This window comes from Notechis scutatus, chromosome 10 (genome assembly GCF_049901735.1).
Source record: "Notechis scutatus isolate UNSWTSFEM ecotype Mainland chromosome 10, rNotScu1.2, whole genome shotgun sequence".
Lineage (NCBI taxonomy): Eukaryota > Metazoa > Chordata > Lepidosauria > Squamata > Elapidae > Notechis > Notechis scutatus.
Window position 1 is genome coordinate 8,868,021 of NC_142018.1, and position 18,923 is coordinate 8,886,943.

General features: G+C 44.1%; 2 protein-coding genes across 4 annotated transcripts in view; both read right to left on the reverse strand.

The window, feature by feature from the left end:
* Positions 1-18,923, reverse strand: part of CYSLTR1 (cysteinyl leukotriene receptor 1) — a 650,975-nt gene that overhangs the window by 512,314 nt on the left and 119,738 nt on the right. The window lies entirely within an intron of this gene.
* The window catches only part of LOC113416597 (fibronectin type-III domain-containing protein 3A-like), a 71,521-nt gene that overhangs the window by 12,603 nt on the left and 39,995 nt on the right, over positions 1-18,923 (reverse strand). For all 3 annotated transcript variants that reach the window (XM_087972052.1, XM_087972053.1, XM_087972054.1), the window contains 12 exons: positions 17,112-17,250; positions 16,486-16,539; positions 15,459-15,580; positions 15,167-15,341; positions 12,735-12,821; positions 10,464-10,602; positions 9,985-10,053; positions 8,860-8,978; positions 8,043-8,148; positions 5,583-5,758; positions 3,206-3,319; positions 1,974-2,123 (listed from right to left, as the gene is read on the reverse strand). In XM_087972052.1, coding sequence (XP_087828178.1) covers positions 1,974-2,123; positions 3,206-3,319; positions 5,583-5,758; positions 8,043-8,148; positions 8,860-8,978; positions 9,985-10,053; positions 10,464-10,602; positions 12,735-12,821; positions 15,167-15,341; positions 15,459-15,580; positions 16,486-16,539; positions 17,112-17,250 — 1,450 coding nt within the window. The remainder of the gene's footprint in view (positions 1-1,973; positions 2,124-3,205; positions 3,320-5,582; positions 5,759-8,042; positions 8,149-8,859; positions 8,979-9,984; positions 10,054-10,463; positions 10,603-12,734; positions 12,822-15,166; positions 15,342-15,458; positions 15,581-16,485; positions 16,540-17,111; positions 17,251-18,923) is intronic.

Below are 18,923 nucleotides of genomic sequence, written 5' to 3' on the forward strand. Positions count from 1 at the left end.
AAGGGTCATCTAGTCCAACCCCCAGCCCAAGCAGGAGACCCTACATCATTTCTGACAAATGGCACTCCAGTCTCTTCTTGAAGGTATCAAGTGATGAAGCTCCCACAACTTCTGAAGGCAACTTCTGTTCCATGGGTTGATTGCTCTCGCTCTCAGAACATTTCTCCTCCTTTGTAGGTTGATTTCTATTTTAATCCCCCTAATCCCAGCCTAGCAAACATGGGCACCCCTGGATGTGCTTTTAATCTTAAATAACCAGACTAATAATTGTAAGAACAATCATCCTGGAAAGGAATTCAATCAACTGGCTAGAAGGGCCATTTTCCTAGCCAAGCATGACCAACTGAGATTGATCTAGGCCAGAGTTTACTCAATCTCAGCAATGTTTTTAGTTGTTTTCTATCTTTTTCTTTCTATTTTCTTTTTCCTTTCTTCTTTTCTTTTTCTCTCTTACATTTATGTATGTGTTGTTGGTCTGTTTTAATTTTGTAAAATCAATAAAATTTATTTTAAAAAAAAATCTCGGCAATTTTGAAGACATGTGGACTTCAACTCCCAGAATTCTGCAAAAGCCGTCAGCTTCTAGAGTATTCTGGGAGTTGAAACCCACGTCTTAAATTTGCTAAGGTTGGATCTAGGCTATAAAAAGAAGAAATATTACTGAGATTTCATGATTGTCTATAGAAGTTAAGAAATACAAATCACTATTTTTATCCTAATACTCAATATTTAAGCGTTATTTAACTCTGAATTGGAATAGAGACATTGGGTGGCATTAACTTCACACCAGAACCAGTGGAAAAAAGTCCAACTGAAAGAAGTTTTCCATTGTTTTCCAATCCTACTAAGACTACTGCAGAAGAGATCTGAAAATATAACAGTACTTTGAAAAACATTGTTTTTCAACGCCTTGGAGTTTTATGAACAAACTGATGTACCGAATTCCTCTTTGACTTAAGACACTTTTCTCTTAAATGTTCCTATTCTGTAATAGTAAAAGTAATAACAATATGTTTTTGCTACACAAGATGGCAGCATCTGATTGGTTTTTGACAGGATATGTTGCAGGTTAAAATAAAAAAAGTACAGAAAAAAATAGGACTATCAGAAAATCCCAACGCTATAGGTGAAAGTGACTTCAAAAAAATATCCCAGAAGACATTGCCAAAAACTTCACCTGAATATATTCATGAAACCACTAGAAGTCAACTCTGACTTTATAACTATGGTTTGGTGGACCTTCAGAAATTATTCTTCAAAATATGTCCCAAAAGTGCTTTGTCAAGAGGCAAGTGGACTTCTTTGTTTTTCTTTGAAGACATTTCACTTCTCATTCAAGAAGCTTATTCAGTTCTGACTGGATGGTGGGGAATGGAAGGATTTATGCTCCTTGCAAGACAGCTGGTCATTTGCATTCTGTTTAGAGAGACATTGAGGCCACTTGGAGGTTTATCTGTGTCCTCAGGATCAGGGATCGCCAACCTTTTGGACCTCAGAGGGACCACCAAACTCATAACTTTAGATCGCAGGGACCACTAACTGGTTCTGCGGGTGTGGCCAGTTCTCCTATAAATCCTTCATTTCCCACCGTTCAGTCAGAATGGAAGAAACTTCTTGGAGAGAAGCAAAAGGTCTTCAGAGAATAATAAGAAACTCCAGTTGCACCTTTGGGACAACCATGTCCTGGATGACTGAGAATCTCCATAGACATTCTTCAAAATATGGAATTCAGCCACATTATGTTCCAAGAAATCCATTATTCCAAGCATGCGCTATGGTAAAAACAAGAATATCCATTTTATTTTATTTTTGCACAGCAGTGAATCAGTTGAGAAGTTTCAGACTCCCACCAGCACTGAAAAAAATTCAATTTATTTTCATCACGAAATATAGCTGAGGGTCTAAACATAATGTGAAGTTTTAAAAATTAAGGGGGGGGGGGGGGAATTGCTGCTTCCCAAATCTACACGTACCTGTACTCTGCAATAGTAAGTAGTTGCAGGGGAGAGCCCCTTCACTTCGTAGCACAGCAGAGGGCCGGTGTAGACGATATGCATAGATCCTTCCATCTGCCCCCATTCTAGTCTGTATTCACTAACTTCTGCCCCATTGCATGGTGGGCTCTTGGGAGAGGTTAGAAGAAAGAAAAGGTTGAGAAGTTAGCATTTTGCATTTGTAAACTGCAGATGAACTTCACAAAAGATTGCTATGGCACTTTTGTTTATTGATGTGGGGTTGGAATTCAAACATTCTGCGAAAGAGGGCCTGCTAGAAGAAGCTAGAAGCACGCCCCTGTCTTTCAGAGAGGCCCTATCTAGGGTTTAAAAAGGACTTCCAGGATCTCTCTTGGGACATAAATAAATAGGCTGATCATTGTATTTGGCCCTGAAGACCAAATGTCTGGTGGTTCTCTCCTCTAGTAAAGTCAATTTTGGGGTGTATTCTACCCTGTTCAATCCACTTAGTAGCTATTTTGCAGTTTGCAGCTTCACTTAAAATTATTATATCTACTGCCTTAAGTACCTAGAAAATGCGAAGCTAGCAAGCCCTAAGTCATAATCCTGCCCTTTGGGGACATTCCTAAGGATCACAAATCCACCAAGGAGTAAGAAATATCACAGACGTCATTCAGAAGTGTTATGATGTGGTGTGGCAGTTAAGAAGGGATGCTAAGAGAGGCTAAAAGAGGAAGTAGGTCTTGCTCCCAAAATCGTAGCTGTGGAATTTATTTTATTTTTTAAGAGTGCGGTGGCTCACGAGGCTAGAATGCTGGGTTGATAATCGTCAGGCTCGCGTTTGAGACCTGTTGCTGCCAGAGGGCTGGGTGAGTTCCCGTCACACATACTTCAGCTCCTGCCGATCCAGCAGTTTGAAAGCGGGCGACTGCAACTAGATAAATGGGTACCACTTCAGCAGGCAACCTCACAGGGATGCAAAAGGAGCCCCCAATTGGGTGTTCCACCTAGCAACAGTGATGTCACTGGCAAATCCTTTCACCGCAAGAGCACTTCAGTGCACCCCAACATGGAAAAAACGAAAAGAAAAAAAAAGCTCTGGAATATTCCAAAAGCATGCCACATACCTGGTCAACCCCAGACATTCTGTAGAGTCAGTTTCTGATTTATAGGATATTCTTCCAATAAAAAACTTATTTATTGCATTTATACAGAAGGAAAGGGTGGGGGGGGAGAGAAAAACCACCTACCTCCCATGTAGCTACTACACACGTAGCAGTTTTGCACATTAAGAGGGGGGTGGAACATGGATCGGGGGGCCCTGGAGCTGTAGAGATCTCTGCCTTTTCTGAGTAAGGTCCGAGCTGCAGGGGGAAAAATACCTTAAAATTATAAAAATGCTGAGCGATGGACCAAGTCAATGCATATCGAAGAACCTCCACCATTACAACATCACTGGCTCCCCAACAGATACTTTAGGTTTGGTGAACAAAAAGGGTCTCCAAGTCTCCAACAAACCCACCAAGCTTAGTTTCTGGCCTTGATTTAGACTCAGTCCATATACCAGTTTCACAGTCCGTGCCTAATCTTGTTCTGCTCCAATAACATTTGAAGGTGTTAGGTCAAAGGAATACGCCTTTATCTGCAATTCCCATCAGTCCAAATAGTTTATTATCTGCAGAGCCCCAAATCTGATCATTCTAAGTGCTTCTTCCTGCTGGGCGCCTCTGACCTTGTGCTTCAGGAAGAAACCTTTAAGCCCATCCAGATGAAAACTACTAAGGAACGTCCCTGATCAACTCTAAGGATCCTAATGTAATCACTATCTGAGGAATGCTCGTTCCAGAAAGACCCAACCTTCGTGCCTTTTTCTTCCCTCATCCAAAAGCTGTTGGGAAAGGGGGCAGAGGCGGGCTGCACTTACGTTCACAGCTGGTTCGCTGGTTGTGAGCGCCCACGCATGCGTGCTTCACTCACACATGCGCCCCTTTGGGACTGAAATGGAGCTTCAAACATGCAGCTAATCCACTCAGGCAGCTCCGTTGAGTCCAGCAGGGACGGCATGGAACTCAGCTGGGCAATGTGAGTGGGGGGGGGAATGAGCCAGAAACTTATTTAGATATAAAAAGAATAGCACAAGGACGGGTGGGCAGGCCCAGCCAGTGATCACAACTAAGGGTTTGCCCAAACCCACGTGGCCACGCAGCAACCCACCACTGGAAAGGGGGGGTGGAGGGGAGAGGACCCAAGAAGCTAATCTTTCTCTCCCACTGACTTTCTTTCTCCTTTGCAGGAGCTAAAATTTCCTGCTTTCTCAGGGAAAACAGAATGCGGAATAGTTCCTTGATTGCAGTAGACCAAGGATGCAAGTCTTCTCCATCGGGTCAGGCTCAGCCTCTCCTTCCCTGAGAAGCTTTCAAATTTCTCCAGGATTCTAATGAAAATGTTTGCAAAAAGCATACAGCTGCCTACTTCCACCCAGCTATTCAGAGTTCAAGACTTGAGTTGTTCCTGAACAGTCTACAAGTGTTGTACCAGCAGATGCTTCAAACCAGGCTCTTTCCTGTGGTTAGCTGGCAGCAGGTGTGGACGGCTGAGGAGAGCGAGGACTCAGATGAGGGGCCAGGACCATTAGGGAGTGGACTGCTGCCTTCAGAGATTGTGGGGTCTGGCAGCAGCGATGAGGAGGTTCCCGAGGAGCCTGTACCAAGTGCGTGTGCGCGCAGGGTTGCTCGTAGGAGAGAGCAGCTACAACACCATGGGCAACTCGGGAGTAAGGTTGCAAGGTAATGGCCCCTTCCTCAAGAAGATAAAAGCCAGCTCTGAAACTAATCTTCTTTGCAGAAGGCAAAGACGTTTTGAAACTCCAGCCTCGTGGACATTGCAGTATCTTAAGTTGGCATTTGAAGACCCTTGTGTTGTAAAATATTTCTTATCTGTTATTCTTGGCAGCCTCGCACAGTTTTGGCGAGGCTCGTGCTTATTAAAAGGTTTATGTTCCCTTTGGTTCGTTCTTTGTTTTATTGGAAAAGGGTTTTGGGTCAGAACAGGCTTTTTCAAACTTGGCAACTTTAAGATGGACCGGACTTCAATGCCTAGAACTCCCCAACTAACTGGGCCATCAGGTGTCGACTCATAAAACATTTCTATGCCTGTTTTAGTAGTTGCCATTAAAAAGGGGGAGGGGGGGTGAGCGGAGAGGAAGGAAATTTGGAGGAGCAGTGCAGCAGTTTGAAAGCGAATGTACATTCCAATTCTTATCTTTAAAAATTTTTAATTAAAATCCTAGAGCTTTTGCCCTCGATGACACCCAGCCTGTGAACGGGCTCAATTGGAGAATCTGGTTTATGAGACACCTGGGGGGGGGGAGGGGAGAAACAGGGTCACAGGGGACTGTAAATGACGTATGCCAGAGTTGGCTTCATACAGGGCAGGGCCAGTATGTCGCCTCTAATAAAGTTTACTGAAGTTTATTGAAGCTTGGCTGGAGAGTCATGATTTAATTAGAGCGACTGCTGGAACCCTGACTTCAGGCAATTGATGTCCACCCACCTTGGAAGTTGCCACGTTTGAAAACCATTGCTTTAAACCAACGGATTATTCTCTAGCAAGACCCCAAAGGCATACCCCTGCTTTGTTGGCTGCCCGTATCCAGAAGCAGTATGTCCTCCCAGGAAGAAGTCCATTCACGGTGCATTCCAAAGCTTGGCCACGGTAGGCTTGCCGGTGTTCTTCTTGGTCGCTGTTGGCCACTTCTAGTAGGTATTCCGATATCTCTGAGCCCCCATTGACGGAAGGAGGATCTGCAAAACAGGACAAGACCGTGAACAAAACACTTCTAACAGCAGAGGTCTCCAAACTTGGCGACTTTGAGATCTGGTTGGTTGGAGAATTCTGGGAGTTGAAGTCCACAAGTCTTAAAGTTACCAAGTTTGGGGACCGCTGTCTTAGTCATTCATCATAAGATTTAGCCTTATCATCTTTATTGTTCTTCTCATCGCTCTTTCTAAGGCAAGGGTCTTCAAACTTGGCAAGTTTAAGACTTGTGGGCTTCAACTCCCAGAATTCCTGAGCTAACATGACTGGAGGAGGAATTCTAGGAGTTGAAGTCCACAAGTCTTAAAGTGGCCAAGGTGGGAGATCCCTGGTCTAGAGGATGCTTCACCACATTGGCTTCTTCTATGAAAAGTTCAGTCCGGAGGTGCCACCGATTTGTTGTTTCACTTCACGGGGGTCATCTGTAAAAGAAGCTCTAATGTTGCCGGTTGGGAAATTCTGGGAGTTACACAGCTTTAAAGTTGCCAAGTTTGGAAAACACTACTGCAGGGTTGTGTCAAACTCACAACCCTCATTGAGGGCCGACTCAGGGATGTGGCTGACCTCGGGGGATCGGGTGGGCGTGGCCAACTGGGTGGGTGTGACCAACAGGGTGGGCGTGGCCAGCTTGACACCACTCCCCAAACTGCTGGCATGTTTCCTCTTTGCACTGGGTAGACCGGGCTCAAGCAATGTGCACCAGCCCCTTCCATTTTCCAGGACGGCCCCACACAGTGGTGGTATTCTACTAGTTTGGCCCAGTTGGGGCAAACCGGTAGTAAAAAAATGCTACCGTTTGGCCGAACTGATATCTCCTCTTTTTCCTCCCCTCCCGATGATCGGCTGTTCCGACTATCAGCTATGCTGGGCTCCCCCTCGCTGTCTGACTGCTTCGCCCAGGCGGCTTCCCTAAGGCCCAGGAGGCAAAAAGGGGGCACACGGGAGAGGCTGGGGGGGGGGGGAAGGTTGCTGCCAAAAAAACCACGCCCACCCAGTCACATGGCCACGTCCACCTAGCCACGCCCACAAAACCGGTAGTAAAAATATTTGCATCCCACCCCTGGCCCACAGGCAGAATCCAACCACATCACAAGCCAAATCCAGCCCAAGGGCCTTGAGAGTTTGACAGCCCTGCACTACCGTAATGGATCTGCACTCAGCTGGGAGATGATGAACCCTCAGGTGCTTTCTAACCCCATGCTCTGAAAATCAGAAAAGGCTAAGAACGTTTGGCCTTTCCAGGTTGGTTTTTCTCCCTCCCATCTTCTCTCTTTCCTCGTGGTGGTGGACAAAGAAGTGTCCAAGTCTGTTTTGAAGAAGATTCCCCATCAACCATGTTTCTTAACTAAATCTAATCCAAGATCTCTTGGCCTATCTGATCAACTGTTGTCCTCCCGAATCTGCAAAGTTGACATATTCTTATGCAAAACGATGAGGAAGACTGTATTTAATCATGGAACAGAGAGGGGATTAATTTGGCCTTATCTTTTGTTTGTTGCTGCTCTGCTGTTTTTTTTTTCCAGCAGTCATCAATAACACGGAAGAAGAAGAAAATCATGAGGGGACAAATGACCCCCCCGTTTCAAGGCACAGCCCCAGAGATGCCTCTACACCAGGGGTGGGCAACTATGGCCCTTTTATGAATTATGGACTTCAACTCCCAGAATTCCTGAGCAAGCATGGCTTGCTCAGGAATTCTGGGAGTTGAAGTCCATAATTCATAAAAGGGCCATAGTTGCCCACCCCTGCTCTACACCATACCTTTGGCTCCACTCCCTGCCTCACTGCTCAACCAGTCTTGTAGCAATTCCAGAGGAAAAAAAGAGCTATGCCCTTTAATCTGTTTTATTTTTTTGTAATACTTATCAATGGGCCTGTTTGATTTTTGTGGCTGTTTAGAGCACCACTTAAAATTGATTGGGCCTTTCCAACATTCCCCCGAACTGTAGGATTTCACCGTGTTCTAAAACCTCTGGGGACAAAAAAATATCGCTCTTACGATATAATGGGCTGCATCTACTCTCCGATTTATTGGAGAGATGGAAAATACAGGAATTATTGAGGCAATTTTGTTTCCAGGGTGGGAAAAACTGTATATTCTGAAGTGGTGTTCAACGACAACTACAACCCCCATAACTCTCTGGGTTGGTTGGATGGGACTATGGGGGAAGTTACTGCACCACTTCTGCGTTACGCAGTGATTTTATTCGAATTGAATTATTGAACTTATATATTTTTATACTCTTGTTTTCTTACGATTTGGGACCTTACCCCACTGCAGAGTAATTTCCTTAGGCTTGGCTTTGCCAGACAGGCACGGAGGATGACAGGGCCCAGGGGGAACAGCTGAGGTCTGGACAGTGAGTATATCAGACGGCTAAAAGAAGAAATCACAAGTTACTTGCTGATTTAGTTAAAAGTGCAGGGGGCCACCCAACTCAAAAAAAGAAAAGAAAAAAAAGCCACATCCCAAATAAATACAAAATACAGGTAGTCCTCAACTTATGGCCTCAATTGAGCCCAAAATTTCTATGACTAAGTCAGGCATTTAATTAAATGAACTTTGCTCATTTTACGACCTTGCCACCGTTGTTAAGTGAACCACTGCAGTTGTTACAAGTTAGTAACATGGTTCTTAAACTCAACCTGGATCCCCCCATTGACTCTGCCTGTCAAACAGGTTGTAAAAGAGGGTCACATGACCCCAAGGACACTGCAACCGCCATAAATGCGAGTCAAGTTGCCAAGCATCTGAATTTTGATCAGGTGACCATGGGGGATGCTGCAACAGTCATAAATGTGAAAAACCTTTTTCAATGCTCTTGTAACTTCAAATGGTCACTAAATGAACTGTTTGTAAGTCAAGGGCTACTATAAAACAAATACAGCAGTTAACTGGCAAGGACACACAAGATTTGTTATATTCCACTATCTTAGGTATGAAAATCCTTGCATTCTCCTCCTTCCAAATTCCAACCACAGCACAATCTTAAGAAGGACAACGTGCAACTTATACCTTAGAAATGCAAAACATAAACTCGGCTTGTATTTTTCTTTTTCCCCAAGACGTATTTGTCTTCCCCCTCACCTGACTCTGTCCCCCTCTGCCAACGCAGGAAACCTTCAGCCTGTAGCAAACGCCAGGCTTGAGGTGGGTACATATGTGTTCTCTCGTGGAACCTTTATAGGCGGTTTCCCATTTACTGCCTACAAGGAAAAAAGAAAGATCCGTTCGCAACCCATTCCCAGGAGAATGCGGGACTAAGAATGCCTCTTGGCCACATTGCAGAAGAGACAGATGAACGCTACAAAAAAATTAATCCTGGCTATTCTCTCTCATGCAATGTCTCCCTCCCCCCCTCCCCCAACCTTTAAAAAGACATGAACTGGGGAAGATGATGCCTCTTCCCAGGGAGAAATGGCCAATCCCAAGTTACAAGAATCTGCAGTAATGTGGGTTTTTTTTTTTATAAAGGCTTAAAGCCAATACCACGAAGACAATGGGGTGTAGTAGTTATCGTTAACAGTAATTAATGATCAATGCAATAGCGCTTAGACTTATAGACCGCTTCACGGTGCTTTACAGCAATTTACAGAATCAGCCTATTCCCCCAACAAGCTGGGTCCTCATTTTACCAACCCTCAGAAGGATGTAAGGCTGAGTCAAACTTGAAACCGGTGAGACTCAAACTGCTGGCGGTTGGCAGAATTAGTCTGCAATACGGCATTCTAACCACTGCGCCACCACAGCTCAGTGTGGCACAGTGTTTAAAATGCAGGGATAGGGATAAGGATAGGGATTAGAGTAGAGTAGAGTAGAGTAGAGTAGAGTAGGGTAGGGTAGGGTAGGGTAGGGTAGGGTAGGGTAGGGTAGGGTAGGGTAGGGTAGGGTAGAGTAGAGTAGAGTAGAGTAGAAGAGAACGGGCAATGGAGAATGGAATAAGAATAGAATAGAATAGAATAGAATAGAATAGAATAGAATAGAATAGAATAGAATAGAATAGAATAGAATAGAATAGAATAGAATAGAATAGAATAGAATAGAATAGAATAAACAGGAGCTGGAAGATCCCTAGTCCCAAGCAGGGGAACCTATACTATTTCAGTTAAGTGGCTGTCTAGTTTCTCCTTAAAACCCCCGGATCAATTCAAAGCGTGATTGATTCCATTTTTAAAAAAAATATACAGAGAAATGAATTATTCAGATGCTTACCAGCAGAGGCTTCGGAAATTTCTAAGATATACGAAGAAACATCTGATCCTCCGGTATCTTTTGGTGGGTCTAATTTAAGAAGAAATGCAGAAACAGTTCAAAACTTGAAAGAAAACCAAAGTTTTAAAGTCAACGATAGTTAGCTGCAATTACTGCACGGGGCTGAAAAAAATATATTAAGGAAGGTTGTCTTCAGCGATGCTTCTATCTATTTTCAAATGAAGAGCTGGGCTCGGAAAGGAAGGCTTTATTAGTTGAGCAGGATTAATTTAGCTCTTCTCTACAGAAAGCAATGCACTGCCTTTTATTTGACCTCAGATTAGTTCTGAAAACATTGGCAATGTGCTACAGAACCAGGAAAAAAAATGCAACGTGAATGCAGTCCCTCTCTTTCCATTTTATACGGCTAAGGATTGGGCAGGGCAGCAGAGGGGAGGGAACAAAGGAAAACGTCCACAAAGGAATCAAGTTTTTCTTACCCCAAGTCACTTTCACATTGTGGGAATGGATTTTTCCCTTTACAGTTGGTTTACTAGGTGGTCCAGGCTTGTCGGGGCAGGTACTATACTCCACAACTTCACTGGGCCCACTTTTCCCTTCAGTGTTGTGAGCAAACAACTGTCCCATTGCAAAAGAGAACAAACTTAAGTTAAAAACGTGTAGGTGGTTTTTCATTGTTTTAAAAAAATCAGAGCGAGAATCTCCATAGACGTTTAAGGGAGGAAGTTTTGATTCTTTGTTCCCCATATTAAAAAAAACATGCCAAAGGTATTTTTTCAAAAGGCAACTGGATTTCCTTTTCCTTTTTTATATTTACAATAATTCCATCTTTCATTAATAAAGTGTGTCGACTTGGTACATATATTTTGTGCTAACAATTATAATTAATACTTTTCTTACTAATATAACAATAATCACGTTTTCTTTATAAGCCATTATTTCTTATATCTATTACTTTTATAACAATCTTAACTTATTCCTCTACATCTATGACACGCGTGCCACATGTGCTGGCATGTGAGCCGCAGGCAAACTTACCTTGCTGCGCATGTGAACACCTCACAGCTGATTTTTGTTTTCCCCGGTTGGTTTGAGGCCTTTTTCGGCCTCCCAGAGGTTGGAAAAAGCCTCTGCAAGGCTTCTCAGACTGAATTATAGGCCCGTGACGAAACGGGCCTATAATTCAGTCTGAGAAGCCTTGTAGAGGCTTTTTCCAAGCCTCTGGGAGGCCAAAAGGCCTCAAACCAGCTGAAAATTAGCTGTGAGGCACAGTGGGGATTGTGAACACATGCACAGGGGGCATGGGGCACGCATTGTATTTTGGGTGCTGGCACGCGAGTGCAGGCGCGCTCGCAATTTTTGGCACAGGAGCCCACAAAGATTAGCCACCACTGCTCCATATATTCATCTACTCAGTTTTAACTTGTTTTATTTTCCAGGCAGCTGGATTTTCTGTGTTTTCACTTGAAGACGTTTCGCTTCTCATCCAGGACGCATCCTTCAGTTCTTCTTCAGTTTCTTGGATGAGAAGCGTCTTTGTCTTCAAGGAAAAAACAAGGTCCAGTTGCTTTTCGACAAAACACCTTTGAAATGCCTTCCTCCATTAGATATCCATATATTATTGGCCTATAGGGGCCACAAAAAAGCCTGAAATTCCACACGACTCTAAGAATATATGTACGTGTAGAATAACCTCTCTCTCCTCATAACACATGAAAATAATTATGGAGTTGAGCACAAGGTAAACAGAAAGGGCTATCACAGGAGATTTGCAGAATTTGGTGGTGAAAGGGGAAGTTGGGAGACCCAAGAATTCAAAGGAAGAGAATCTCTGTAGCTCAGGGTTGAACTATGGTGTCCTTGGTGCTTTCTGAGACTGGTTGTTCGCTTGTGGGTATTTCATTATTCGACTGTTCCATTATTCGGAATTCCAGTATTTGAAGGGCTGCCACAAAGAAGAGGAGGTCAATTTATTTTCCAAAGCACCAGAAAGCAAGAAAAAGAAACAATGGATGGAAATTGATCAAGGAGAGAAGCAACTTGGAATTAAGGAGAAGCTTCCGAAGAGTGAGGACAATTAACCAGTGGAACATTTGCCTTCAGAAGTTGTAGATGCTTCATTACTGGAAGTTTTTAAGAAAAGACTGAACAAATCACCTATCTGAAATAGTACAGGGTCTCCTGCAGGAGCAGGGGGTTGGACTAGAAGATCTTCAAGGTCCCTTACAGCTCTAGTCTAGTCGCCGGTACTCATGTCCAACCTCATTGGATAACGCAACATCCACTAGCAAACCACCAAGGTCAGAGAGCACTAAGGACTCTATAGACTTGAGAATCTTCATGATCTTCCAATCAATGAACAAGATATTTTGCAAGCTAATAAAGGACAGCTGAAGACTGGGGAGCGTAGCGAGGTTCACAGAAGAGCCGTACGTCAACGACATCAGCTTTGCGTAAAGAAAATCTCAAATTCAATCCCCAGTGTCTCCAGTTAGAAATTGTAAAAAAAAAAAAAAAACTTAAAAAGTTGCTGCTACTTAGGTTTCTCAGTATTGAACTAGAGGGGACCAAGGAAGGATTCAATCAAATAATTTCCAAGGTCTTTAGTGGAAATCTAAACTTCTCCTAGAGCCTAGAGGTTATATATTTCACCAAGTTTGTAGGAACAAGTCACTACTGAGCAGTTTTCGGGGAAGAATGAGGGGTTTCTCAGCACGTGGATGTGTCCATCAGTTGGATTTGGCACCTACCCTAAATTTATAGGCAGTGTTTCTTCTAAGATCACTTAAAGTGCAAGAAAGCTCATCTCCATTGTACCCTGCTTGGAAGCCATAATCCTGCAGAAAGAAAAAACACGTCCAGAGTTCACATATTTCTTAGTAAAGTTTCCATCCTATAGCCAAGGATTATATAATGTGTACATTCATGACAACTGTAATTTAAAAAAAAAATAATAACAATCCCAGTAATTATTCAGAATGGATTTGTGTTCCCAGTTAAAGAATCTGCATTCACGTCAAAGATGGGGGAAGAGGGAAATCTACCTTATATACACTGCTCAAAAAAATAAAGGGAACACAAAAATCAGACATCATAGATCTGAATGAATGAAATATTCTTATTAAATACTTTGTTCATTACATTTTGCTGACAACAAAATCACACAAAAATTATCAATGGAAATCAAATTTAGCAACCCATGGAGGTCTGGATTTGAAGTTACACTCAAAATTAAAGTGGAAAAAAAACACTACAGGCTGATCCAACTTTGATGTAATGTCTTGAAAACAAATCAAAATGAGGCTCAGTAGTGTGTGTGGCCTCCACGTACCTGTATGACCTCCCTACAATGCCTGGGCATGCTCCTGATGAGGTGGCGGATGGTCTCCTGAGGGATCTCCTCCCACACCTGGACTAAAGCATCCCCCAACTCCTGGACAGTCTGTAGTAAAACCTGGCATTGGTGGATGGAGTGAGACATGATGTCCCAGATGTGCTCAATTGGATTCAGGTCTGGGGAACGGGTGGGCCAGTCCATAGCATCAATGCCTTCATCTTGCAGGAATTGCTGTCACACTCTAGCCACATGAGGTCTAGCATTGTCTTGCATTAGGAGGAACCGCACCAGCATATGGTCTCAGAAGGGGTCTGAGGATCTCATCTCGGTACCTAATGGCAGTCAGGCTACCTCTGGCGAGAACATGGAGGGCTGTGCAGCCCCCTAAAGAAATGCCACCCCACACCATTACTGACCCACTGCCAAACTGGTCATGCTGGAGGATGTTGCAGGCAGCAGAACGTTCTCCACAGCATCTCCAGACCTGTCACGTCTGTCACATGTGCTCAGTGTGAACCTGCTTTCATCTGTGAAGAGCACAGGGTGCCAGTGGCGAATTTGCTAATCTTGGTATTCTCTGGCAAATGCCAAACGTCCTGCATGGTGTTGGGCTGTAAGCACAACCCCCACCTGTGGACATCAGGCCCTCATATCACCCTCGTGGAGTCTGTTTCTGACCGTTTGAGCAGCCACATGCACATTTGTGGCCCTCTGGAGGTCATTTTGCAGGACTCTGGCAATGCTCCTCCTGTCCCTCCTTGCACACAGGTGGAGGTAGCGGTCCTGATGCTGGGTTGTTGCCCTCCTACGGCCTCCTCCACGTCTCCTGATGTACTGGCCAGCGCCTCCATGCTCTGGACACTACGCTGACAGACACAGCAAACCTTCTTGCCACAGCTAGCACTGATGTGCCATCCTGGATGAGCTGCACCACCTGAGTCACTTGTGTGGGTTGTAGACTCCATCTCATGCTACCACTAGAGTGACAGCACCGCCAGCATTCAAAAGTGACCAAACCATCAGCCAGAAAGCATAGGAACTGAGAAGTGGTCTGTGGTCACCACCTGCAGAACCACTCCTTTCTTGGGGATGTCTTGCTAACTGCCTATGCTTTCCACCTGTTGTCTATTCCATTTGCACAACAGCATGTGAAATTGAGTGTCAATCACTGTTGCTACCTAAGTGGACAGTTTGATTTCACAGAAGTGTGATTGACTTGGAGTTACATTGTGTTGTTTAAGTGTTCCCTTTATTTGAGCAGTGTATATATTTATCAATAGTCACTGGTTTATTAATAAGCCCATAATGTAACACAAAACAATGTTACAAAACATTCCAGAAGCTTTGTTATACTAATACGAATTGCTTCATCCTATGATTATTAGAAAATATTGCCTTTCTCAAAACAAGTGGATTCCGCGTTTCCAAAAACGATTTCTTAAAACTTCTGGAATAACAACAATTTTCCGATATTTTTATGGGGTTTTTTTTTTAGCCACCTCCTCCCATGCTCGACAGAGACATTATTCCTAATAAACAGTCAGATATCCTCCAGTCACATCCAAAGCAGTTCCCCCCTCCCCGCTTTTCTCTGAATCCAAAGCATTATGCAACCCTCCTGTTTACTGCGTTTGTCCTTCTTCTGAGTAGCAACCATTTTGAGGTTAAATGACTCTCAGAAGGATTCGCTGACTGCCAGATCCTCCAGGGATGGGCAAACTGGCACAGAAAGCAATTATTCACTAGGTAACCTCCGAATCCACCCCAAGAGGGCAGCTGCTCTCTTCCAAGTCTTCTCTCCCCCTCCCCCCGCTACTCAAGGCTCTGGGTTCAAAAGCTACTCACCGAACCGTCTTCTTCCATTTCTAAAATGTACGTCAGAGAGTCGTCCGATGAAATGCCGCTGGGAGGCCCCCATTTTAGGGACAACCCGTTCACGCCGGCCTTACTTAGCTGGGGTGGGAGGGGCGGCGGCGGAACAACCCCGATGGTGAAGCAGACCAACGTCTCTCCGAACCCACTGGGGAAGACCCAATAATAATAATAATAACAATTGTGCAGTTAGGGAAGAAGCCGAGTCACACAAGTCCTTGTGGAAATGGCGAACTTACCACGCCTCCCGCCCCCCCCTTTTTACCTCATGCCGATGTCGTTTTTGGCTGCTAGTCTGAATGAGTATTTGGTCGAGGGGGACAGCTTGGTGACTTTGTGCTGCTTTAGATGGCCGTAGTAGCACTCTTTGAAGGCTCCAGTCTTCCCCTTTTCAAAGAAGAACACAATGACGGAGTTGGAGGGAAACCCTTGGGAGGTCTTGCAGCCTAATCCCACTACTCAATCGGGAGGGCCAATGTGCCATTTCAGACAGATGGCTGCCCAGTCGCTTCTTATTAAAATTAAGCCAGAGAGTGCAGTAAAGTCCATGATCTAATACAATTTCTCCTTGACAAGCCAATTTTAATGCCATTATTTTATAATCCAAAATATATTATTTTTTAAATAGCAACGTAAACGACCATTTTGGTAATAAAAGCATTCTGGTGCTAATCTTTTAGGGCAAGGTTTTGGTTTTTGTTTTGTTTAAAAAAAAAAACACCTGTATTTATTAGAAACCCACAGCCAGGAATATAACACGTATATGGAGGCTAAACCAATTTCATTGTGCACATAATGTATAATGACAATAAAGGCTACAGTCTAATAATATAATGTAATAGGGACACAAGACTGCCTTGGTTAAGGCTTACACAGCCAGATTATGAATTAAGCTTGACAGGAATCAAATGGACAATGTTACAACTAGCTATTATCCATCGATGCTGCCCATGCTGCTTTACAATTCTGAGAAATTTATGATCTTCATACGAGCCTTTTAAGGCATCCTTGCTTTTTTAACATCCACCTGAAATCTTACCAAATCCTAGCTTAAGCTCCCAAAATCTTAACACAAAAGGTGCTGAAAACCTGTTTTGGAAATTCTGTTTCTTGCCTCCCAGGAAAGTGGACTGGCTGGGAGTGAAAGCAGGCACCTTCCTTCTGAAGTTACAAGTTTGCAGCCATCTCTCAGCATTTGCATTGAATATTTTATCCAAATGCAGACCAATGCCTTGATCAGAACACCAGAATTATTGTGATTTATAATAATTTATCAAACACAAGAAGCATACCTCATCCCATTCTAAAAGGTAGCTAGTTATTTTGGACCCATTGTCATTGGAGGACTGTGAAAGAAAGAAAGAAAAGAAGGTTAGGTTGTTAGGTTATTTAGAGAGGAAATTACTTCATACTACTTCATCCCTATAGAAAACACACCTCCATTCTCTATATGGACTTTCATTCTGCAAGGGGAAAGAAGAGGAGGAGGGAGCAGTCACTAAATGAACTATCTGCAAGGTGAGGACTACCTGTATAGCCTCATTAAGCAACACCCCCAATAATCTTGATCTGTGTTTTTTAATGGATTTTACTATATGGTACTTGGAGTCTCCTATGCGTGAGTTGGTGGCTATGTCAATTTAATAAACAAATGAAATCTTTATCTCCAAGAATGCCTTCAGGCCCTACATCTCTCTCACCTCCAGGCATGCTTAAAAAGCAAAAACAATGTTGAATTATTGCCCAGTGCCAGCACTACAAAATTGTGTGTAATGGCACTGGAGTGCGTTCAAAGCAAGTTGTCACTTGGTAAGGAAGATCATTACAAGGAGGGAGGGGAGAAATCTGTTATTTCTTGTGAAAACTCATTTATGGCCCACCCACAGAGGTTAGGATCCATGCTTGGCTTTGCTCTTACCTTCCACTGTAAAGTCAGGCTGTTTTTGGTTTTGTTGACTACTTTTGGTGCAGCTGGAGGATCTGGTTCACAACTCTCGGTGGTAAAACTCACCAGCTCTGAAACAGATTCCTTTGTGGAATGACCCAATGCTGAAACTCTGCATGAAGTCAACACAGACAAAGATATAGCTATAAAAACAAACGCCTCAGGTCTTATCCCGTTTTTTTCTGGATTCTGCTATCATTCCTCGTTATATGTTCATTTTGAAGGTCAGTTGGAGATGGGGAAACGTTTGGAAAGGAGGGCATATAAGAGCATTCAGTAAACTGAAGGATCAGCAATCTGCCGTCTGTCAGAAATGGCGTAGGGCTGCGGTGGCGAACCTATGGCACGTGTGTTGGGAGTGGAATGCAGAGCCATTACTGCCGGCACACGAGCCCTCACCCAGAGCAGGTTTACTGCGCATGCATGCGCGCTGCCCGCCTGACAGCTGATTGTCGGGTATCTGGCACACATGTGGGAGGGGCGGGTGTGGGAGATGTGCATGCATGCGCAGAGATGCGCAGCGCAGGGGAGTCACTCACACATGCACAGACACATGCAGTGCGGGGAGGTCGTGCACGCATGCACAGAGACGCAGGGAGGTTGCACGCACATGCACAGGGGGCGTGGGGGGACCCGCACGCATTGCCTTCTGGGTGCTGGCACGCAAGCGAGCATGCAATTATTGGCACAGGAGCCCCAAAAGGTTAGCCACCACTGGTATAGGGTCTCCTGCTTGGGTGGGGGGGTTGGACTAGATGACCTACAAGGTCATTTCCAACTCTGTTCATTTAATTTAATGCCAAACATACAACGAAACAAAATAAACCCAGGAAGCGAAGCTACCAACATACAGTACAATGACATTGAGCTCTGTGAAAAAGAACAGACCATGGGGCTCTTATGAGACACATCTATTTCAGGAACTTCCATTTGGAATCAATCCCTCTTATGGTAGATTCATTAGAAGAGACCCACATATCCAGATTCCTTTCTCCCCATTCTCAAGACCCAAATACAGTGGAACCTCAGGTCACGGCCGTAATCCGTTCCAGGACTTCGGTCGCAACCCAATTTGGTCATGATCGGAAGCGAGACGGACTGTGCATGCACGCACAAAAAAAAAATGGGCACGGAAGGGGACATTGCCATGGCTGTGTTTGAACGCCGCCCGAGGATGTGTCTGCGACCAGTCTCGGTCGGCACCCGATTTGGTCGTGGTCAGAAGCGTTTGTGACCCAAGGTTCCACTGTACCTGCCTTAAACTGGCAAAACCCGTTATACCTCATTTTATTTGACAACAAAATCCAACTGTCGACTCACAAAATATTTCTATGGTCTTTTTAGAGTTGCCAAAAGAAAGGGAGGAGGGAGCAGTGCAGCCGTTTGCAAAACCGAAACTGCATACCATAAATAGTTTTCAAAGATAGTAACTAGGTGACTGAAGTTTCTGCCTCGCAAAATTCTAACTGGAGAGCATGACTGATGAATCTTGGCTATGGATGTGTCCCATTGGAGAATATGAATTATGATACACCCAGGGGGTGGGGGGGAAACCAGGGTCAAGGGTGACAATGAATGATGTGTCTCAGAGTCGGCTACACCCAGGCAGAGCCAGCATGTTTACTCCTAATAAATCTTCTTTAAGCTTTGGAAGTTCGGCTAGAGACCCATGATTTAAATGGGGGTAACTGCCGGAGCCCAGACACCAACATTCTCCAATAAGGGCCATAAGAAGGTTTAAAAACAACCCCCCCAAAAGTCCTCTATTGGCACTGGTGCAATTTC